The sequence below is a fragment of the Nasonia vitripennis genome, chromosome 1 (genome assembly GCF_009193385.2).
Source record: "Nasonia vitripennis strain AsymCx chromosome 1, Nvit_psr_1.1, whole genome shotgun sequence".
NCBI lineage: Eukaryota > Metazoa > Arthropoda > Insecta > Hymenoptera > Pteromalidae > Nasonia > Nasonia vitripennis.
The window spans coordinates 17,137,176-17,160,445 of record NC_045757.1 but is presented as its reverse complement, the minus strand read 5'-3'; the positions used below and the strand labels follow the sequence as shown (position 1 = coordinate 17,160,445).

Genomic DNA, 23,270 nt, shown 5'->3' with positions numbered 1-23,270 from the left:
CATCGACGTGCGTGAGCTTGGAAGAGTTGCCGGGAATTCATCATCGTTATTTGAAAAATAAAAATCAACGCGGAAAGCAACGCTGTTCGAGACTTACGAGCCTCGAAGAGGATATAATACGCCGCTCTGCAACAAAGTCCATATCAAGAGTAAGAGTCGCTCTCATAATTTCGCACTCGCGTATCGGCGCGACCTTTTACGCCCGCCGCGCTGCTTTTTACAGTCACGCACGGACGCATAATGGACCCTTATGGTTCTGGGCTTAGCCGCGAAGAATTCGAGAGTCCCGTATTTTACGATCTCGTAAACGTCGACAGGTCTATGGGGGATAATTTATTTATCGCGAGTGTACGCGTGCGTGCGCGCGGTGTTGCTGCGGATGACGAAGCGTCCCCGTAAGCAAGACCATAAATAATCCTGAGCGCGCTCAGTCTCCGCACTCCTGCACCTTCAACGCCCGCGAAAAATTGTTTCTCCGAGAGAGGAACTCGGTAGTACTGTTGCTGGTCATTTATTCTGCCAAGATTTTCGCCAGATTTCAGGCATTTTTCGTGTCTAATAGCGAAGCGCACTTTTACGTGGTATAATTATAATCACGCCGGCGAGTAATTCCCTGACAAATTGCCCAGCTCCAATCCTACGGTTAATAGATTTCCCTTTCGCATTTATCATTGGACAGAGAGTTCCGAGTTCAAGCGCACATAGTGGCTTTTTCCTCTTGCTTGACGCAAACGCCTGCGGAATTTTAATTTGTCAGAAGCCTATCGGGAGAGAAGGAAAGAGACGAGCACGAAAAATGCCCGCATAGTTCGGGAGTAATAAAATCAGGAATTTTATCCGGCTGTTAGTAAAATATCCCTTCGATTTTTTCTCCGCTTATTCATCGCGGTAATCTTGAATAATCTTTCCAGGCTTACGTCGAATACCGAGTAAAATCTCGACGGCTCCTGTTATACACGTCGCGATTTTAAAGTTTGACGGTATCAGTCTTAACGAAAAATTTAATTTCGTCGCGAGAGAGCAGCTTTTCTTTTGACAACGCTATATAAGAACCGCAATGTTTTTCGCCAACGATTTCGTCGGACCAGACCGTACACATTATAATTCGCGTTTTTATAACACGCGAGCGCGTAAATTCTTGTCACGGAAGCTGTTAAAGAAGTCCCCTAAAAAATCCGTAAAAATAAATAGCTCCTCTACGCAGAGTAGGAAAAAACAGCACGCGCGCGTCTCTTTGTAAACGCGAAAAGTCTCTCTTTCGCTCTAGGTGAGACTTTCTCTTCTGGCTGCGTGCACCAACCCCTGGATAGTCTACCCGCGTCGTCAAAGCGTCTCTCTTTCTCTCCCCGTATCTCTCGCGCGAGTTAATTTTTTTTTCGACGCCATCTCGTCTAGGCGCCATCGTCTATCTCTAGTATTTACTTACTCCTGCTTTTACTTGTGAACTTTCTTATTTTAGTGAGGCACTTCTTTCCTTGATGTTTGTGCTACCTTTTATTATATACAGTAGCTGGCGCGCGAGATGCCCCCGAGAAAAATTGAATGCTGGGAATTATTAAAAATTTCATGGCTATCTCACGCGAGATGAAAGAGAATACGAGCAACAAAGATACGGCTATGATGTAAAACATTATGAAAAATTATTTAGTTTTTCTAGCAGGACGTAAATAGAGTAGATTAGAGTAGAAAATTCCGAGATGGACCGGACTACGTTAATTAGAACACAGTAAACGCGGTCTGTGCATTTATGCCTCGATAAATAAAAATCAGACTTTCTGAACTTTCAGTAGGTCCATACCACCAACTCGTATAAGTTACACATTCCACAAACAGTCATAAAGCCATAAATTCACCACATACGCACAAAGCCGAAGCGACGAAAAGTTTCTCCCTCTCGCTGAATAGTTGTACACCGAAAGCCAGCGCCCAATGCGTCTCCGCACTTTCTCAGTCCCTCGCGCCTCGGGAATCCCTTTTGCGCGCCGCGAATTTCCACGGAGTGTGCACTGCCATGTCGCCCGCACTCTTCTGAACTCTAATGAGCGAACGTATCGCCCTTTACGTGTCTTGCATTTACAAGGAGTTTTATTCGGCATCAGCTCCGGCTCTTCGAGAGTTTTTCGAGACTCTCGTGTGATTTTTCTCGAGAGTTTTATTTTGCAGATTTGTCGTTATATTTACCTCATACTTGAGATTATTGTACAAAGTTTATAAAAAAAGTTGAAAAATTAATGAGAAGAGTGACTTATTCGGTACTTAGCTCTCGGGGGTGGCTGTTTATCTTATCACTCGACGTAGGGTGTGCTTATACATATGCGAATCGAATTAAAAGCTCGCCGACTTCCCTAGTGACAATATTTATGCCTGCTCTTCCGTCCTGATGGATGAGTCTGCACATGCTTCGGCGGAGCGTAACACCCGCACTTACGAGGCGAGCGAAATGACTCTTGTAATCGTTCGAAGCTCGAGCCTTTTTTTCGTCCTTCGCTTTTCCTTTTCTTTCGTATTTCGTATATGCTCTTTTAAGGAGCGACTTGGTCTCCTGTTATTTTAGTCGGCGGTGTGTCTCGAGCTCCGTTTATCAATAAAGTATTTTAATGACTTCAACATCCGATTATATAAACTATTAATAATTTTGCTTCGTTATGCAGTAATATGAATATAGACAGATTCATTAATCATTTACCTCCCGGAAGCGTCAGTCCAAGTTTCGCACCTAATATTTGAATTCTGACGGCTCACAGCCAAAAATTCCTACTTTACGTCACTGCCCTCACTCCGTCCAGAATACCAACATCGAAAGCGCAGATTTTCACTCTAATCAACCGCAGACACGCGTTCAATCTCTCGGAATCCCGCCAAAGTCGGACTTGCACTTCACATCCGCAGCGAAAACATCGGCGACGCGGTGTTTATAAATATCCCCTGGCGGCATTGCCGGAGAAATAAATATTCCCGCAACGAGCCTAATTCGCGCTTACCTAACGAGCGTCGCTCAGCTCTCGCAAACACGCGCATACACTCCCGCGAGCGTCATTTAACACGCGCTATACAACTGAAAAGCGGCAGCGCGCGCACGATCCTGGGGAATTCGATTTTATTGCGCGGCGTTAATGGGCCTCCAGTAATTATCCAGGCCTTATCTAATTAGCGGCCGTGCACGCGCTGCGGGGTTGAGCGAACGACGGGCTAATGAGGATGGGGCTTTTTATCTGGTTTTCAACACCTCTTTTTTCAAGCGATGAGGGAAAGACTCTTCGAGCGGAAAAATGCGCGGGGAGGAAGTGTATAGTGTTGCATACTGAAAAATGTTAATATATGGATGGTCATAGCCGAGATTTTTTCTCTGCTCAGTGATTAACTGGCTGAATCGATTAATCTGATATCAGTATTTGAACGACGGGTCAGAGGGAAAAGATCGATACTGCGCTCGAGATGAGAGGAAAACGCTCTCGGTGAACTTCTATCATAATATGTACGCGAATAATTAGTTTATGTTTACATTCGATAAACAAACGCGCTGTAACAGTAATTATATCCGTTATATGGCGCTGCAACGCTATCGTTAGTTATATTATATTTGAAATAATGATTCCCTGTTTACTCATGAAATTCCAAACAAGCTATGGCTGCTCTCCTCTGTGCTTTCATGTTTGTTGTTATCCGGGCGATGTCGGAAATTCGTGTGTAAATACAAGCACACAATCTCGTATCGTAAACTTCTCTTCAATAAAAACTTTGATTTACTCTGCCAGGACCTCTTTATCAGAAATCGCATATTAATTAACTTTTGGTGCTCTGGGTTGAGAACAATCAGCTGGTAACTAACGTTTGGTCATTAAAATCGATATTTTTCGCGAAATATAGTGATCGTATATGTGTATAAGGGATAGGATGAGTGGAATAAAGGCTTATATAAAGGTCTTGTCAAGTTATAATTATATTTACGATAATAATTATAGTCTGTATGGAAAATATAGTAATTACTTCACATATTACGATTGTGATAGTTTTCTGTAACTTAATATTTATGATTAGATATTGGTTCTAATATAAACCAAAGTATGTTGTAATATACAACGATTACGATTCTTACATAACAGAATATATAACAACATTCTTAAACAAAATTCAAAGATCTTTCATACGTTTTACACGATTTCCACTAAATACCATGCGCTTGAAAGTCATAAGAGTTAATGATCCTCTCGAAAGAGCCACTATCCATCACCTGATCGATGTTCTGTCGAACAAACTCCCTCGTACACTTGTCTAGCAAATCAATTTTATTTTTTACGGCGAAACAGTACACAGTCATAGCGTTATCCACATTCGTCGATTTCATAATACGAACCAGACACGTATTCGCGAGATCAGACAATTGATACGTTTTGGCGATTCGGTACAAGTCAAAGATCACTTCATCGGTGATCGTCACATCCCCAAAGTACATGTATTTCAACATCGCGGAGACGATAGCAGGATCGAAGTCCTCGATTGTCAACCACACGTTGGTCTCATTTCCTTGCAGCATTGGTAACAAAAGCGATGAAAGCGTAGGGCTTTTTGCTGTAAGGACTATCGTATGCACCAAAAACTTTCGATCCTTGACCATTAGGACCATATCACTGGTCGAGACTTGGTTGTATAATTTTTGAAAGTTTTTGTCGATCAACATTTTTTTCTGGTCACCGATTACTTTGACTCGATCGACACTTCCTAGCAATGTATCCGTAGATACGTTATACAGACTTGGAAATGTCACGTCCAACATGAGTACGTCGATGATCAAAGTTTCGTGTATCTGGATCTTTTCCTTGAGGTCTTTGGCAGCAATGAAGTTCAGGTAAAAAGGTCCAATTTTGTCGTAGACGACCTGCATCTCGACAATCGCGGGCTGAGTGACGGCTTTACCGTAACTGTCGCATAGGCAGTAGCGGATGTGATACTGGGATTCTTCGAGGAGCTTCTTCTGGAAGTTTAAATTCAAAAAGAAGATCTCTCCATTGTCTTCGTCATTGTGCACAGGCTTGACTTTCACAATCTTCAGGTTGAATGGATTTCGCTGTTTTCCTCTTTGAAGGTACAGGGAACTGGACTCGAGATACTGTTCGGAATAGAGCTTCTTGAAATTAGAAATAGTCCACAGGTAGCGAATTCCACATCGAATGTGCATTTGTAGGCAGCTGCCATCGCCTGCTTCTCTCATCGTAATTTGAATACTATCTGCGTTTTTAAATAAGAGGCGGCGCTTAATAATAAGAGTGACTGGCTTTAGAGCAAACAACAATAAATCTTTACCTTGCTCGTAGTAAAGAAAGAAGTCGATCAACGACGGATTTGATTGACATTTAAAACAAACACCAAGTTCGTTTACACTATGATATCACAATACACACTTTGCACTCGCAACCAATTGAAACGCAATCAACCTTCGGACATCCAAGAGAAGCAGTGGTAGCTATTTACAACCAGCTTTACAGTGAAATATTTTAATTGCCTCTTCGATCGTTGGCTATTTAAACTATCTCGTGTACGTCGAACGGTAAACATCAAGAGCCAGCCAGAGTAGGTATAGGCATAGAGGGACGACTGTGCGGCAGTCCTCCCCCTTCCACTGTTGCTCTCATCGCCGCACGGCTATGCTTGTTGCGCGATCGCGCGTGCTTGCACAGTACCACGGAAAACAATGGCTAATGAACCGGAGAAAGTTTCGGCCAATCGGATGCGATCTTTGGATTTCATTTCGATTTCAGTTTAATTGCGATCGTCTGCTTTTCGTTTTTTCAACGCCGTTATTCATTGCTCGCGTATTTTGTACGCGCATTAGAATACTTTTGTTCAAATGAAAATATAGCATTTATTCGTTTACGGATTAGACGGAACTGGACATAGTTTAAATATGAAAGCTAAGAAGGTATTACTTAGAGGAATGATAATGCAAATTGTAATAGTAATAATATTGTATCATAAATATATTCAAAGTTTGGATCATCAAAATTATCCAAACCGAGTATTCGATCCACACGATAGATTGGGTAACTTCTATAATTTCTTTAACTAGTATGCTTTTTCGAACTAACTACATTTTGAGAATAATACGTTTTTCACAGAAATAGAGAAAAGAGTTTTAGCCAAAATGAAAAAAAGATGGGATGTGTACAATCTTCAAAATGTAAAATTTGGAAGAGATCGAGATTTTCTATGGCCCTACGGTATAGTCCCTTACACATTTGAGAAAAGCTACCGTAAGTAAAAGTTGATAGAAATTCGTTCAAAACTGTCAGACGAATTAACCTTGTACGCTTAGTAAGCGAAAGATTTTCTTTGCAGCCTTAGAATGGGCGATGATTTTTGAAAAAACTGTCAGATACGTCAAAAGGACCACGTGCATTCGTTATCGTCGTCGCAGGCCTCAAGATCAAGACTACATCGAAGTGGCTCATCTGAACACTACGGCCGCTTGTAACAGAGGCATTACAGGCTACTTTCGAGGTCGAACTTTCTTATACCTGCAAAGCCATTGCATTCATGATCGGGGTTTGACCTTGCACATGATGATGATAGTATTAGGCTTCTATGACCAGCATAACCTACATAACCGCGATGACTACATCAATATCCATTGGGATAATGTGATCCCTGAGGCCAAAGCTTACTTGTATAAATATCGACCTGAAGACTCTACGGATTTTGGACTGCCATATGATTATCACAGCGTTATGCAGTTGTACGATTGGGTTTATGCTAACAAAGAAAATGTAACTACGTTTTCTCCTAAGGTCAGTATTTGTTGTGTAGATTTGATAGACTCGTGAAAATTTCGACAGTACGGTTATCATTTTTTTCAGATCAAAGGCGTCACTCTAGGACCACGCAATAAGTTTAGCCCTGATGATATAATGAAAATTAATACGCTTTACGAGTGGGAGTGCGCGGCACGAGAATACAAGGAGAGTCTTTCGAAAGAACCATTGTAACCAAAGATAAAATAAATTTCTGATAATCATCGCGTGTTTTGAACAAGAAAACCTTACTTATCCTAAATTCTTATATATGAAAAATAGATTTTGCAATAAACAAATAATAATTATTCTAAATGCTGCGTAGATAGTCCCATAGACGTAATTACGATCAATTAAATGACTTCGCGAATCCCTCTGCTTACAGAGTTATCACGCTGCATTAACTCGTAAAACATATTTTCAAAGAAAATGGCCTCAGAGATTTTACGAATAAACCCAAGCTTCCATCAAACCAGCTTTATCTTAGCCGCGGTAAATGCGTCACTCGTTAAAAAAAAAAGTCAACCGATAAATAACCGGCGACTAGCAGCTGCGCTCGAAACCTGACCATAAATTTTCGATTATTTAACATTCGGAGCTGCCCGGAAAGTCCAAACTCGTGCTAGGGTGATTGATTTACTCGAGCAGAGGAAGCCGTCGCGCAGTGGCTCTACGAGCGACGATAAACCGGCTGCTGGTGCTAATCGTGAATCTAGCCAGAATTCGAAGGCAACAAAAATGTGTATTGACATGAGGGGGAATGATCGTTTTAAAGATACTGCTGTGCTTTACACTGACTTGCGAATGTAGTGTAAATCCGCTGATGCATTATTTGGACGTTCACCAGTTACACGGTACGTTGGCATGTATCATTTTCAAAAGACGTACTTCACCATCAAGAGATCTGAATTTGTGACGGGTAATTGCAGAGGTCAAAAAAATCGCGTTGACAAAACTGACCCGCAGACTACAAATATACAACGGCAACAAGCTGAGATTCGGAACGGATCGAGGTAGGATATGGCGTTACGGCATCATTCCCTATAAATTCACCTACGCCTTTCGTGAGTATACGATATAATATAGATCTATAATATAGACTGACTATATGAAACGCTAAATAACAACTCCAATCCAATATCCAGCAATGGATCTGGCGCGTAAATTCGAGCAACTGGTCGACTACGTCAATAACAGCACATGCGTGCGTTTCCGACCCTATCGTCGCGACGTCGACGTCGACTACATCGAGATCGCGACGTATCGCGAGAAGCTTTGCACCATATTCTACGGACGACCGAGCTATACCAATTTGGTGCATTTCCCGGCTTGGTGCATCTACGACAACAAGACTGGACTAAATCAGCTGATGCGTTTGCTCGGATTCGAAGATATGCAACGACATCCAGACCGAGACAAGTACGTGGAAATACTCTGGCAAAACATCATGCCGGGAAAGGAGTCCTATTACAGTAAAATGCCGAAGGAGCTGTTTTCGGAATTCTACGGGATGGCGTACGACTATCATAGCGTTTCGCATTTGAGGGACTGGGAGTGGGCCATCAATGGCAGCAAGGTCATGATTCCGAAGGTAAGGGTCGATAGCGTCACGAATTGAAGATATGATATGATGTTGATAGAAGATATCGTTGGGACGGTTACAGATAAAAGGCGTGACTCTCGGAAGCAGAGCAAATTTTTCCGCCGAGGACATTGCCAAGATTAATCTGTTCTACGAGTGGGAATGCTCCCTGCGGGAGTACAAAGAATCGGTGTCCAAAAAGGATTTATGAAGCACTACAGCTATCTCTTGTTTTATCTCACAATCTAGCCGCACTCAACTGCTGATCTAAAAAAGATTCATCGCTCAAATTTATGAAAAGACGCGTAAACGTCGAATTCGTTTCGCTTACATGATTACACGTTTATTTGCAAAGAAACGCGCTGAACACAGCTTTAACATCCTGTGCACACCCATAATCGTCAAAGCGAGAAACGTGAGCTGCATCGTCGGTCGGGCGGTAACCTCATCGCAATTTCGATATTCCGCGGCGTAGCGAGTCGTCTGCGAAGAGAACGCAGTCGTCGCCGCAAACGCATTACATATTGCGCTGCAGTCAGTGCACACGGGCGGCACGATTAGCGTCGCGAGAGGAGCTGCGCCGAGTTCGATCACCTGAGATTGCGCGCTCGGCAAAGGGGTTCGGTTACGCATGAGGCGCTGCGATTTACCGCCAATAGAGGAAATTCAATCAGCGCTTACCGTTTAATGACCTGTCGAGGTATCGCTGCAAGTGCGGCTCCGTCATGCGAGCGCTTTCCTAATCGCATATATAATTATATATTCTGTAGCTATTTTTCAGTTGCGATGTACGTTGATTCGAACTCGGAATGCGCGCGGTTTAATAATATCCGTCGAGAAGTTTGGAAACTAAAGTAATTATTCATCATTAGAGTATTAATACCGCGACGCGGAAAACAATTGAAAAGTTGTATATACGGCTTGTATTATACCTTGTTGCCGGATAACGAGTGACGAGACTCGGGGAAAAGTTTACAGGAGTACACGAAGAGCAGAACGAGTATACGAATAGCTTACAAGGAGGATCAATAAAAAGTTTGCAAAAAAAAGAACGCAAACAGACAAGTAGTTTCCTCGGCGAAGAAAGCCCGTATATCTCCCGGGAATAAAAGTGATTTTGGAAGAATAAAGGAAACGCGATGCGGCTTTATTGGCTTTCAAGGAGTTTACCTATAAATACATTATCAAGACGTGTAGCGCTCGCATTCTCTTTCTGTGTGCAAGCTTGTTCATGTGAAATATCTGCGAGGAATAAAAGTATAACGTTCGGCATTTTAGAAATAATTTGTCAAACTATTTCTTCCACTTTTCATAAACTTATAAACCATATAATATAACGCTGGTGTACAGGCAAGGTATGGCATTTCAGCTACGGAATTACGCCGCGAGAGCAGAATACCGGAATCATTATCTAATACAACGTTAAGTGGCAATGCGGTAACTCGTGGCAAAAACGTCCGAGAGAACCGCGCGAAAAATTAAATATCGTGTTTCACATTGATTAACGTTAATTACGAAATGGCCGGCTCGTATTTCACCGCGCCACCTTTCCCGACGTTATCTCCGCAGAAATGCTTAATTCCCACCAGAAACGCGATAAAACACGACTGCACCCTATATGTATATACGTGCACCGCTGTTCTGCTCGAAAGCGCGAACACGAGTTTTGAGGAGGGGGCCGACTGAGAAAAAAGACACGCGATACGGCTTTGAAATACGATTTCCCTCGAAATTTCCATGAGTTTATCGACGTCGTATATTTTGTGTGACTCTGCGCGATTGAATCGGTTGAGTTTGAACGGAGTGAAATTCGCCACTCTCTGCATGTGTATGCACGTGCCCGTATACCGAGTATTACAGATGAGATAAACGAAAGTTACTAAGGATTTCGAAACCTCAACGAGGTGAAGAATAAAATTGAAATCGTATTTCGTATTCGGAAGCAATCTAATATAAAATAGACCCCAACGGGAAAAGCGAAGATACTCCCGTCGTTCGCCGCGGGGACAGAAAATACAACTCGTCGATTTTAGCTGCGGGGCTGAATATTGCCTCTCCTCGTATACGCGTCGTACATTGTGGAGCTCCGAGCACTTCCTTATTGGTTAGAATTTCTATGTGCACGAATGGTACGCCTCGGTGTTTTTTCAGAAGTTATCATATAACTATTATCAATGATATTTTATAATAATTCGTGCATATGAAACGTTGAGCAAATACAGTTTTTAATCATTTTACTCCTTTCAACAACCAAATGCATCGCATTTAATCAAGAATCAGTTTATCCGCGCACGAAATTAATCACTTTGTGTTATCTGAATTCAATAATTCAGTTGAATCAAATTTCAATCATTTTCCTACATCAAAACGTATTCATTTAATTCACGAAATGTACGGTAGAACGTTACGTTATCAGGATAAATTATTAAAAAACTTTCGAATGGTATATGCATGCAAAATCTTGTTGCACTAATGCATTATATAACGCTTGCTTTCACAAAGAAGCTCTATCCCTCGCATCAATCCACACCTCTTCGCAGTCGTCCAAGAGCAACGACAACCTGCAGAAAGATCTCCCAGAAGACTACGCAACCCACCAACAAATCCCGGTAGCCAATACGCACATAAATCCGCGCACTGTATTATTAGAACCCCTCGCGCTCTTCTTTCCTGTGCGAGCAGTCAACAAGCTTCTCGGTATGTCTCTCGATTGCCGCGCCGTACTAAACACGCCCCCCGGTAATAACTTAATGGCAGGCTACGCAGATTACGCGTGCGGCCGCGGTTTCGGTTCGGTCACGCACGTTACGGGGGGTGGCGCAAAGTTCCGGGGCTGCGAAAGGGGCTACCGCGACGGCCAGCCATTAACGGATTAATGATTTCATAATGGGGCCATTATCGCAACGGATGATGAAGCGCGCATCGCTGATTCGGTTAGTGGGGACCGGCCTGGCTGCTGCTGATGCAGCTGGGAGTCGATGAACGTTTTTAATAACGGGTTACGCCGCTCGCGTACGCGGCCGAGCGGTTATTATTTGATGAGCTTTGTTGTCGAATTTGCGGCCGGGGTGTGAAGTGGCTCGTCGCGCTCGCGGCGAGCTCGTCCTTCGTTAATGAGAACCGGTGCGCGAGAGCTTGGATAGCTGCGCCCGTCTGGGATTTTCGCTTTGCTATTATTATCCGCACAGGTTTGGATTCATCAACGCGAATTTGCATTTTGAATGCTGTCAGCCAGAGATGAATAGTGACTAATTCAAGCTTGTATGTAATCGAAAAACCAAACGTCAGAAACGAGCAAGCAATAACTCCCACGAGCCGGTAAAAAATCCCGTCCTGAAGCATTGCGCGCCGCAGCAGAATTTTACGATTTTTTAATCTCCCCCCAAGCGGCACCCACTGCACAGGAGCAAACGTACGCAATCGCAATTAGCATTTCGAGCAAGCGGCGGATCGAGCACTCAGGCCGATTAGTGTGTACACACGCGGAGAGAGCATCTGGAGAATGCGCGCACGTGGCCTAGATATTGCCTGATTCGGACCTTTTGCCGCGCGCGAGAGAGATAGAGATACAGCCCATCCGTATAACAGCTAATGCGCGACGGGGAGATAGAGACGAGAGCGCGCGCGCAGTCACCGCGAAAAGCGAGTACACAAATATCGAGCAGTAAAGCCCCTCGAAAGACAGTGCACACGGCATCTGATAGGAGTTTAACTGCCGTGCAAGGCTGGATGTATAAGCTGCGGGAGATTAGGAGAGCGAATGACTCACTACATAATCGCGAGGATACTCTCTCCTCCTTGCGGATTATACTGCGGCTGTCTCGCAAATCCCTCGTATGTTATTTTTTTTTGCCCGCGCGGTGAAATTGCACACTTGAGTCACTCCGTAGATGCGGGTGTTTGACTTCGTCGAATTTGATTGATGCCCATCTCGCTCGCGATGTTTTATCGCGTTTGAATAAAATCCAAATTTCTCATCGTATAAGAGGCCTTTGTCTCTTCCGAAGCAGTACGCCACTCGACTCTTTCTTTTCCTCTTTCTCGAGCATCTCCCATCCAAGCAAGTCGCAAACAAATCCCCAGCAGCCAATCCCGAGTAAAATAACGCTAAGCGCAATCAGAGCGAACAGCGCGGCAATGGAAGTCGAACGTGCTCGATCCGCGGCTGAGCTACGTAGACGCACGAAGTAGCCCTTAAACGTGCGCGAGCTCGACTCCCTATATCCCCGAAGCGTTCTTTCCCGGTAAGCCTCTGCGAATATGAACTCTATCTCTGCCGCAACGACAGTATGAAAGTTTCAGAGTCGTGCGCGCGTGCGCGCGTGTGTTTTTCGCGAATCGGTATAATGTGCGCACGCGGGGGAGTATTTTCTTGCGAGGTTATCGGGTAACGAGGAAGTAACGCCGGCAGCGCTACTGCTATCGAACGCGAACGCCGATGCAGCGTTTTTCGCGGACGAGATAGTACGAACGCGCAGTTTGAGCGTACGGTTTTTTTTTGTTTTCCTCGCTGCATTGGGGATCAGGTATATAAATAGGCGTTACGAGTGGGACACGCGCAAAGGAAGCTCCAAAAAGTGCATACTCTTAGGAGAATTATAGACGTTGGCGAAGTAGTACAAGCTCAAACAAAGCACGCTCGTCGACTCACCCATCTCAATTCGGCATTCATCACGGTAGCGCAAGACAAACAGCCCATGACTATACGTCGTCGCTGCATTTCTCTCTCAGCGACACGCTGCATCCAAAATTCGCAACACAGAGCTACGAGCGCAAAGAGTCGCGAGCGACGACACGACTCGAGCCAAAGGACTACGTCTTTATGTCGCGAAATTTATCGCGTCCCATTTCGAAGGCGCATCGCGGAATCGCAAAGCTCCACTCCTACAAACTACCTAACCAGTAGCGCACGTGTTGGACGTGGAAGATCGAGGATCGCTCGCATGGGAGCGAATGGCCCAGAAAATGAAATTCCGCGCCGAAAGCGCTATCTCTGTCTTTACGTTTCTCCGTGCGCCAGCTCGGACGAGGGATATATTGCTAGGATAGTAGTCGTCGGGGGGAGGGTTAACGAGGCTTACGTATGAGTGGGCGGACGGGATTTTTTTCCGACTCTTCCGGGAGTGCTAATTCGAGCCGTTTGCGCGAGATGGTTTGTTTCGGCTGCGCTGCGCGGGGATTAATTTGTGGCGAGGGTCGGCGGCCGCTACTCTGCTTCGGGGTACGAGTGGTGGAGATAGGTTTCAGGAAGTGTATTAGCGAGATTAGCGCGAGCGGTGAATATTTACGTCGAAATGGACGATGCAATTTGAGTATAGGCAGTGTATACCAGGAATTCGTACAAGAAAAAGATGGTACGTATAAGATATTACAAAGTCCGCACGGTAGCAGGGCAATTCAGCATAGTAGCATCAGGGTCGCGCCGAATGATCCTCGCGAGCGAGTCGTGCAATAGCTCATACATAATACACTGTGCGTCCACTTGGCAAACAACTCACGGCCGCGTCATGCCCGGCAGACGACAGCGCCGACAATATCCATCGCCGCGGGCGCATAGATTGCCGAGCCGTTACCTTTTTCAAGCTCCCGGCGCAAATTCGGCTCGCGTCGGAAGACGTACGACTCGCGACAAATGAATTCCCGCGCGCTGCACACTATGCGCCTGTGTATACACTGGGGCGATGCATCACTCGCTTGGTTTAATCAAAAGCGCAATAATAGTCGCGCAGGGGTATGAGTGTGGGAGCGAACAAGTTAAGCGGTTGGTCCAGTGATAAGGTATATCGGTTGACCTCAATAATTCGCAGGCTGTATACTCGCGGCTTTGGCTGTAGTTCGAAAGCTCGTCTGAGCTTTAAGCCACTTCGGTGGTGAGTAGACTACGAAATCATTTTAATTTCTAGCAGAATTTCAAACATTTTTGCAAAAGGCGAAAGAAAAAACTCGACCCAAAAAGCGCAGACAGAGAATCGCAGACAAAGCTCGACCGAGACGTATACGAAAGCAGAGATGGAAAAGTCGTCGCGCAGGGATCCGTAAAATCTTCGACGTCGTATGGCTAGCCGAAAAGAAACTCGTTGCCCCGCAGACCGTATTCATGTACTGCGCAGCGAACGAGAGCCGTATATACCCGCGAGAGCTTGACATTTATAGGCGACAGAGGCGAATGCGATGTAACAAGTACGCGCCGGTTCGCAAACGACGTGTTGGGCGCTCGCTCGTTACGTCCCCAGTGGTTCTCGGTCTGCAACCATTCATTGAAAATGTTTGGCCTCCTGTGCGTCCATCGTTTCTCGAACTATTTGCGTGTACCCACGAGTGCTTTTTTCGAACTATTTCACTATTTTCCATTATTGTTTGTTTGTTTATGCGTTTTTTCACGGCGCTCTCGGTTTCCGCGTCGACGTTTGTTTGTCGAGCTATGCAGTTTGTAATATTAAAAAAATGGAAAGAATTGAAGTAGAATGTGTACACCCACCGGGATGAATAGGAGTTTTAATTGAAATTGTTTTTTCCACTTGGATGCGCTGCTATGCGTATCAATTTTGTAATTTTTGAAACGACGATAACAACGATGGAAGCTCTCGCATTCGCAGTATAAATATTTTCGTTGATACTGTTCATCCGCATTTATTTTTATTATATTTCGCTGCTTTCAAATTTTTCGTAAACGATCTTGTTTACCCGCCGCTTCTGCACCCCTTGTTCTACGGAAGGTTGTAATAGAAATGTAGTTGAAGTTTGCAACGATTCTACCAATGAAAAATTTTTTGTAAGTTAATCACTTTTTAACTATTGGTAATTGTTGATTGGCCTCAAAAAAGGTTAAAAATGAATTTTGGGTATGATCCTAGTACCCGACTCGCAAAGGGATTGCTCACTTTTTTACAACGGATTATTGTTTCTGGAGTTATAATAAATAAATACAGCAAGTTTGGTCAAGATTAAAGGCGGGGAACCCTGTTTAGAGGGCGCTAGAAGCGGTCAAAATCGCACTTTTCGGCCATTTTCGGACTTTTTCGACTAAATACCCGACTCGCAAGAACATTGCTCACACACTTTTTTACAACGGATTATTGTTCCTAGCATTAAAATAAATAATAGTAGTCTGTGCCATTGATCTAAACTGTTGGAGACTATTCAGAAGGCATCGGGAAATTAGACGAAAAATATATAACTAGCGCGCCACGCGCGGCCTTACGACTGCGGTAGCTTGCCGCCTTGCATCGTTTCGCGTTTTGCGCACGACCGCTGACGCTCGCGCTTCGCGCTTGCCATATCCAACGACGCTCGTGCTACGCGCTCGCTATCTAAAATTTGTGTTGGTTATCTCCTTTAAAAACCATTTTTGAAGATTTGGCCTTTGTTAAAGCATTAAAAAAAAAAGATATTTGTCACAGCCCCCCTTTGATCTTGACCAAACTTGCTATGATTATTTATTTTAATGCTAGGAACAATAATCCGTTGTAAAAAAGTGTGTGAGCAATGTTCTTGCGAGTCGGGTATTTAGTCGAAAAAGTCCGAAAATGGCCGAATATTGCGATTTTGACCCTTTCTAGCGCCCCCCAGACAGGGTCGCCACCTTTGATCTTGACCAAACTTGCTGTATTTATTGATTATAACTTCAGAAACAATAATCCGTTGTAAAAAAGTGAGAAATCCCTTTGCGAGTCGGGTACTTAGATGCGAAATTGCGAAATCTATCGCTTTTGGGTTTGGATTTCGGCAGCGCCCTCTAAATCTTGTTCCTCTTCGAGGATCATACCCAAAATTCATTTTTAACCTTTTTTGAGGCCAATCAACAATTACCAATAGTTAAAAAGTGATTAACTGAAAAAAAATTTTCGTTGGTAGAAACGTTGAAAACTTCAACTACATTAATAGAAAATAAAATTTCCAATGCAATTTGAATTCACTCAAGGGAAAAAAAATTCCGCAGTACTTTCCTCCAAAGTCCCTAAAATATCATTTTCATGATACGTTCCACAAAAAATTTGATCTCGCGAACAAAGGCTTGCAATCCCGAGGGACGGAATCCAGCTGAAAAACGAGAAAACACACAGAGCGCACCGATAAGTGGCAGCCGCCACCGCAACAAGCCGCACGAATTCTATACGAAATATATATCGCGAGATCGATCACAGCGGAAGAAAAGAGAACAGCCTTTGACGAGTCTGAGGCCGAAGGCGACGAGAGAGAGAGAGAGAGAGAGAGAGAGAGAGAGAGAGAGAGAGAGAGAGAGAGAGAGAGAGAGTATTGAATGACAAATGGTTGACATTTCCGCAGCGGGCTGGCCTCCGGCTGCGCGTCAGTCGTCTTCGAGAGGAGCCTCGCTCGCATTGACGATGCGCTACGCGGAAACTCGAGGTACATACCTATATATACACATCGCGTTGTCGTCGTGACGGCTCTCGTCTTACCTGGAACAAAAAAAAGAAGTACGTCTTTTAGCTGGGCTGTCGTGTTTTTTAAAACGAAGGAGTTATGTCAGTTCTCATATCAGCGCGGCGACGGGTTATTATTGCTAGAGGATATCGCAGGCGCAGCTTCATTAATTATTTACGTAAATTTTGTTTGATAAGCTGTCGGAGTGCCGTTACGAGCACAACGTCTTAATTAGCAGTCTGCATCCTTACTAACTGCCTAACGAGCGAGCTTTTTCACTTCGCGAAGCAATTAGCCGCAACAAGTTTCCGCTTTTTGCTACAATTAATTTCCTCACGGAGCGACTGCTATCATAAACAAAAGCTGTAAGTTATTGCATTGCGATATTCACTTTGACGAAAGCAGGCAGGCAAAAACAAGCTCACGCATCGCGAGGCCTCGGAATCACATCAAAGAGCAGTACAACGCAATAAAAGTGTCATCAAGCTGCCGTTCTCCTTCTTCAACAACGTCCCCCGCTTTAAAAACGCTCGATCATTAAAAAGGAAGCAGGGAGAGAGAGAGAGAGAGAGAGAGAGAGAGAGAGAGAGAGAGAGAGAGAGAGAGACGACGAAGATGAAAAAGCTCTTACTCGGCCAAGCGTGAAAAAGCTGGGCAGCGCCTCGAAGCGTGAAAAACTGACCGAGGACGCGACCCCTCGAAGGAATTCGCGAGCGGCTGGCTGCACAAAACGACGCGGGGAACATCCGGGCGAATATTTTTCTTCTTCGCGCGCGCGCGTGTGTGTTTACCTTGCGCGCCGCCGCCGGCAGCGAATTGGACGCGGAATTTCATATTCCGCCGCGGTGGCGGACACACGAGCGCACCACCGAAAGAAGCTGTGCTAACCAGTGCAGAAGAATGCAATATCCCCGTGTGTCTCTGCGTTATACGTTAAATATGGACGGTATGATTCGTGAATATTTAATATCGCTTTGCGCGCGGCGGCACACACACAACCTGGTGTATAATGGCATGCGTGCGCCGAACTTTCGGAGATTTTCGTGGCTGGAGTGCGAATCGAGAGGGTTCTTTGGGCGCGGAAGGTGGCGCGGATTAATTTCATATGCGCGCGTCGTCGAGGAATTTTCGTTATTGTGCGCTGCAGTTGGGCTGTGAAAAATTGAAATGCTGCCTTTCGTTTCGGCCAGCGACGCTTTATTAATGTTCTGGCGTACAGGGAACGTTTTAAATTGAAAGACGGACGAATTTTTGCCTGAAAAGCGTCCATAGGACGAGGAATTAGTATATCGTTTCCTGTACCTGTCATCCATTATAAAGGCGACAGACTCGTTAGGCAGCAATTAAAAGCACAATAGCAGCAAGCCGATCAATCACTAGCATTTCCTTCCATTTGAAATCACCAAATCACAATCCTCCCCTACCCCTCGATACAAAAAACAATGCCGCCTCATTATACCATCAAAGGGCTGCTCGGCGCTGAGAAAAGAACGACATCGTCGGACGTAGACGAAAACCAAATCGATCTCAAGACGTTCCTCGCGAGCGCATTGATTATCAGAGTCACAGACCGAGCTCTCGTCAAGCCTTCGATGCGAATGACACCGCGGATGATCTCGAAGAGGGGGCGCCATTATCCTCGGCAAATTGGAGAGCATTGTTTGTCGAAGGGGCCGCTACTTATCGCCGCAGTCGAGGCTCCGAGGATTAAGCATTAGTCTGCGGCTCGGCGCCGTTTGTGATGCCGATTCGATCGAAGGCAAAACCGAACGGGTGCAAGCCGGATAATGAGCGGATGTATATAGGCGCAGACGCAAAGGCTGCCTAGAATATCGGAGGAAATTACGCGAGAATCATTATTATTATTGCGTAAGAAAATCAAGGGAGATTATTGATGAAGGGTGGAAAGTATTTGCTTTGTTGTGGGCTAATTTGATTGTGGTGGTGGAAGGGATGACGGCTTACGGTAGTGATAATATTTGCAATTTTCCAGCAGAAAAGCTGAATGATTGAATCGTACCGATATAATCCTGTATTCTGTACTAAAAAAAGACACAGTAATCATTCTATTGCTTTCCTAATTCCCTTATCGGTATCTGCGAACCCAGTACATATTGTTATAGCCGGGTTCTAGATGTCTGAATAACAACACATTATTCAGGCAAAAGGAAAACGCTTGGTCACAACAATATGTAGCCTTGTACCAACTGTGCCAAAACAGTCTCTTGCTGGGCCTGCTTGTACATATCGCAGTAAATGAATCCAACAAGTCGCAAAACCGATTATAAATTGAGCAGATTTTAGTTCTGATTTTAACAGAGAAAGCAATAGTCTGCTGGATGCAGGTAAAGGATACAACAGCAATGGAGAGCTAGAGTCAAATATAGACAAAGACAAACAGATACAGAGGTAGAGAAGGGCGGAGAGAGGAGCCGCCGCTATTACCGATCAGCCGTAATTACAGTGCTTTGTACAACGAACGTTTGATTGATTAGTCAATATTTGCTGGCTGTTTTTCGCATGGATCGACACGCATTAGCATCAGCCAGCATCGCCCACCGATAGCAAAGAATTGAACGATTTCGAATTAAAACGACAACAAATTGTCCTGGCCTCTAATTGCTTCCTTATTTACTCGCTAAAGTGAGCCTTTATACGCGATTAAATCCATGAGGATTTAAACTCGTTACCTATTTGCAGATTTGTCATGCAAACTGTAATTAGATTTGTAGTAAAGATTATCGACGCAAGAATGATTCACGATCGAACGCACATCAGCTAAATCTTCCACGTTCCGTTCGCAATTTCAATAGATACACGGCGGACGTTCCGATGCGACCGAAGTAGCATTGTTATAACCGTATATCCATATTCATGCACAATTTTGTAGTGGCTGCATCGACTACCACTGCCATGCCACCGCGGCGGCTATGAGCAATCCGGAACGAAGCAAGCATTTTTCCTCCTTTTTCCCATCTTTCCTGATTTCTCCGGGGGTTTAGTTTGCGTTGCTATACGTACGAGACTGCGTTCGAGCGATGATGCACTCGTCCGGAAGTGCACGATATTATACATATCACATGGTCTTCTTTTTGCAACTGGGTTCGTTTTTTTTTTAGACAAAAACTATTAAGTGTTATGTCTGCAAATTTTAGATTTGTCATCTACCTTCGCTGACTTTCTGTCTTTCGGGCTCTCTGGTGTTTTATTGTGCGATAAAGTGATTGCGTCAAAAATAAGAGCTGGTATAGTGCTGGTGGATGGAATTTATCGATTGGTATGATGAAGATGCGATAATGCAACGCCATCATTGTATTTCTGGCTAGTTCGTCTATACGTTGTTAATTGTTATATTCAGTTTGGATTGATGTGCATCGCTAACTGTCTTATAATTAAAGTATCACAGTTTCGAAGAAATTCCACTCTGTTTAAGTAATCCAACGCTATGTCTCGAAAGATGACAAGTTGCAAAGATCGCTAAATCGGTATACGGTCGTGCACTGAATACCATCAGCATCGCATGGAAACATTGAACCGAACATAAATGACAGTAGCAAGAGCAACTCATGACATGACGTTTTTTAAGATTTGTATAATATCAAAAATATATAGGTTTAAGTAGTTTTTCGTAGATATTGTTATGATGGGGTTCCGATATTTGAGTAACAACACGTTATTTACGGAATAATGTCAACCCAACTGCTCTTAACAGCTGTCAGAACCAGACTGAATAAAAAAAATAACATATGCGACGTTGTTGATATCATTGTTAGGGATCGCTGTGCACTATTCTCTACGTTCGAATCGCGCAACGTATAATTATCAATGCTGTTACAAGTTGACTGGATATACATAGTTGTAGGATTAAAGAGATAGCTAAAATGAAAGGCACCTATTACTTTCAAAATTATTATTCAAAAAGTAAACGACCGTGGTTTTCAAGCAAAAAGTCTTTAAAATGAGACTTTATTGCAAGGATCAATTGATTGATGCATATCCTACTATTACTGTTCCTGACATACACATTTCCGTAGACAAGCGAATGCGGTCTCGCTTGTGAAGATGAATACGAGACTCTATGAGATGCCAAGGCGATTTTATCACTTTTCTCGAAGAAAATGTATCAGCTCGAATTCGATTCTCGAGCGCAAACATCTGGCTACATTGGCGCGCGGTGTTTGGGCTCGGAGTCGCGTTATTCTTTTATGGCGGTACGGATTAGCGCGGGGACAGCTTCGACGCAGGCGTCAAGGTTTTTCTCGAGTTTTTTCTGATACAGTCGACCCATTGTATGCATATGAGCACGGAGTGAAAATAGTTTTTATAACCTATGCGTTTTTAGAACGATCAACGACGATTGGGTCAAGCCGCAGCTCGGCGAGGGTGACTTCAGCGGCAGTTCAGTTCTGTTCAGGACACGAAGACGTTCACCTCGTGTCTTTTGTACGAAGTGTGCTAGTTTTATATATCTGAATAGAAAATTCCATTGAAGTATTCTTTGCTTTTTCTCCTTTAATAATCATAAATCCTTTTCACCTTCCTTTCTCGCGATAGTTACTCAAGGGAGTGACAACAATTACAATCTTGCGTCATCCCTCTGTCGTGTTAACATCGCAAATGACTCAAAATATACATGTAGAAACGATACCAATATAAAAATGGAACTTTCGTAACAACAAAACAACAACCACTATCTTCCTATCATTTAATGTTAACACATCGATTTTTTTGTAAACAATTCGTCTGTTAATGTAACAATATCAAGTAAGGAATCGTTCCGATAGTCAAGTTTAATCATTCCAGAATTGCCAGAACCAAATCCATCATGCAGGGCAATAAAAACGTCTACTCTTATTTCATCCGTAAATAAGCCTAGCGCAGTAACAAACGCCAGGCGAGTAGACTCTAAACAGTACAGAGTGTACAAGGAGACCTCCCCCCGATAAAGCTCCCTCATCAAACTCATAACGCGCACCAGTAGCAACCGTTCTAATATTCGAATTAATCCGATCCCTTCATCCCGAAAATCTCGCGCAAACAGCCAATGCTCACGCAGCGCTCGGACAGTGAGGAGCATTCTCGCATTCTGGCGAGCCAGTCCAGCGTATCGCACTCATCGTTTTATGCCGTCGTCGTCGTCTCGTGATATCCGTGTGGGACCGAATGCACGTGATAATGGATCCAGCGCCGAGGGTTGGAAATTCATTATAGAGCGCTCTATAGCTAAAGAGAGAGTTGGAGTTTAACGCAGCGCGACGGAGGAGGAGGAAAGAGAGACTCCGCGAGTCTGCTGCAGTATAGCAGAGTAAGAGAAACAGCGAAGGAATGTGGAAGGTGACGGACGAGAGAAATAAACGAAACGCGAGCAAGAGTGAGGGTAAAGCGCGATGAAAACGGGACGGAGAGAAGAGCGTGAAAATGGCGACGGGGAGTTATTTTCAGGCGGCGGATCGGATTTGATGTTTCGGTCATCCGTTACCTGCAGCCTCTCTGCTTTGGAGTGTGTGGCACTCGAAGAGTGGCCTTGCTTAAAAAATTTTGCAACTATGCGTCGTGTCGCATCGGCTGCAGTTCGTTTCAGAAGACAAAAACTACACCAGTTTATCGATTCTCCACAGGCGCAGGCAAAAGAAGAACCATTGAGAGAAGCAATTAAAAAGCTCATCCCGAAATAAAAAGCTCGAGAGAGAGCATGGGGAAGGAAGATAATTAAAAAAAGCTCGCGCGATCACGAAGAATAAACGATCTGGAGGGACATCAGCGGAGGGAAGACAGGCGGGCAAAGGGTTGCCATCGGTTGAACTGCAGCGCACCGCGACGCGCGTTTGCACGTCCGAGCCGTTTGTCAAGCGGCGATAAACGGCATCGATTTTAGGTGCGCGCGAATTACGGGCGGACGTCCCACGGGAGCGGCTATCTGCTCGCCAGCCGCACCGGCGTCCTGCTGATGCTGTCGCGGAGGGCAAACACGCCAAGGGTTATGTTTGTGGATGCGCGGAGCCGGCGAGGCCTATCTACTGATACGGCTCCGCGAAAGAGAGTTTCATAAGCCTCCAGTACTGATAGTCCGCTGTGTGACATTTGAGTAAGCTTGTTTCGGATTTTGCCACAGAGATTTTTTTTACTCCGGGACGTGAATAACGCGTTTTTTCCCGTTATTATCTCTCGCACCAACAATGAAATTTTGTTCGTTTCGAGAGATTTACGAAGTGTATGATTATGCTTCCCAACCCATTATCTTTTATTATTAGACTTTGATAAAATGTACAAAGGGATGACGCGTCGGAGTGCAGCCGCATTTCCAAATGCATCACGCCATACGAATTTTCATAGAATATTTTAATATTTTAGCACCGGGGAAAACGTAAAAAAGTTAACAAGCGCAACAGTATATGACCAAACAAAAATATCTCGCTCACTCTCGATTGTGTCCTCGCGCGACGCTTCATTCTCTTCCTCTTGCGTCCCATGGAAGTCGCTCGTTAACGCGTCCGTCCGTTTTCATTCGCTCGCGTTCC

General features: G+C 44.3%; 3 protein-coding genes across 7 annotated transcripts in view; 1 reads left to right on the top strand and 2 right to left on the bottom strand.

The window, feature by feature from the left end:
- Window positions 1-23,270, bottom strand: part of LOC100116943 (tyrosine-protein kinase transmembrane receptor Ror) — a 324,541-nt gene that overhangs the window by 117,951 nt on the left and 183,320 nt on the right. The window contains exon 2 of one of the 4 annotated variants that reach the window (XM_032595831.1): window positions 16,743-16,787. The exons of the other annotated variants lie outside the window; for them this stretch is intronic. The gene's annotated coding sequence lies outside the window, so the exon portion shown is untranslated. The remainder of the gene's footprint in view (window positions 1-16,742; window positions 16,788-23,270) is intronic. 4 annotated transcript variants of the gene reach the window in all.
- On the bottom strand, window positions 3,923-5,691 carry LOC100680408 (BTB/POZ and MATH domain-containing protein 5-like). Its single transcript, XM_003425094.5, has 2 exons — window positions 5,302-5,691; window positions 3,923-5,226 (listed from the first exon to the last, which is right to left on the bottom strand). Exon 2 carries the CDS (start codon window positions 5,207-5,209, stop codon window positions 4,166-4,168), a length of 1,044 nt encoding a protein of 347 aa, XP_003425142.1. The 5' UTR covers window positions 5,210-5,226; window positions 5,302-5,691; the 3' UTR covers window positions 3,923-4,165.
- On the top strand, window positions 4,750-7,010 carry LOC100680371 (zinc metalloproteinase nas-7-like). Of its 2 annotated transcripts, none has more exons than XM_003425093.5 (4): window positions 4,750-6,038; window positions 6,114-6,248; window positions 6,334-6,782; window positions 6,852-7,010. In XM_003425093.5, the coding sequence occupies exons 1-4, from the start codon at window positions 5,903-5,905 to the stop codon at window positions 6,978-6,980; spliced, it is 849 nt and encodes a 282-aa protein (XP_003425141.1). In that variant the 5' UTR covers window positions 4,750-5,902; the 3' UTR covers window positions 6,981-7,010. The 2 variants fall into 2 exon arrangements, with proteins under 2 accessions (XP_003425141.1, XP_032451727.1); XM_032595836.1 differs by having other exon boundaries at window positions 5,622-5,917.

What these genes read in the sequence shown, in the direction of transcription:
- LOC100680371 (XM_003425093.5), top strand. Translation starts at nt 5,903, where the DNA reads ATGAAAGCTAAGAAGGTATTACTTAGAGGAATGATAATGCAAATTGTA. An exon ending in CACATTTGAGAAAAGCTACC is followed by an intron (nt 6,249 to 6,333) that starts GTAAGTAAAAGT and finishes TTTTCTTTGCAG; the next exon opens with CCTTAGAATGGGCGATGATT. An exon ending in TAACTACGTTTTCTCCTAAG is followed by an intron (nt 6,783 to 6,851) that starts GTCAGTATTTGT and finishes CATTTTTTTCAG; the next exon opens with ATCAAAGGCGTCACTCTAGG.
- LOC100680408 (XM_003425094.5), bottom strand. Translation starts at nt 5,209, where the DNA reads ATGAGAGAAGCAGGCGATGGCAGCTGCCTACAAATGCACATTCGATGT.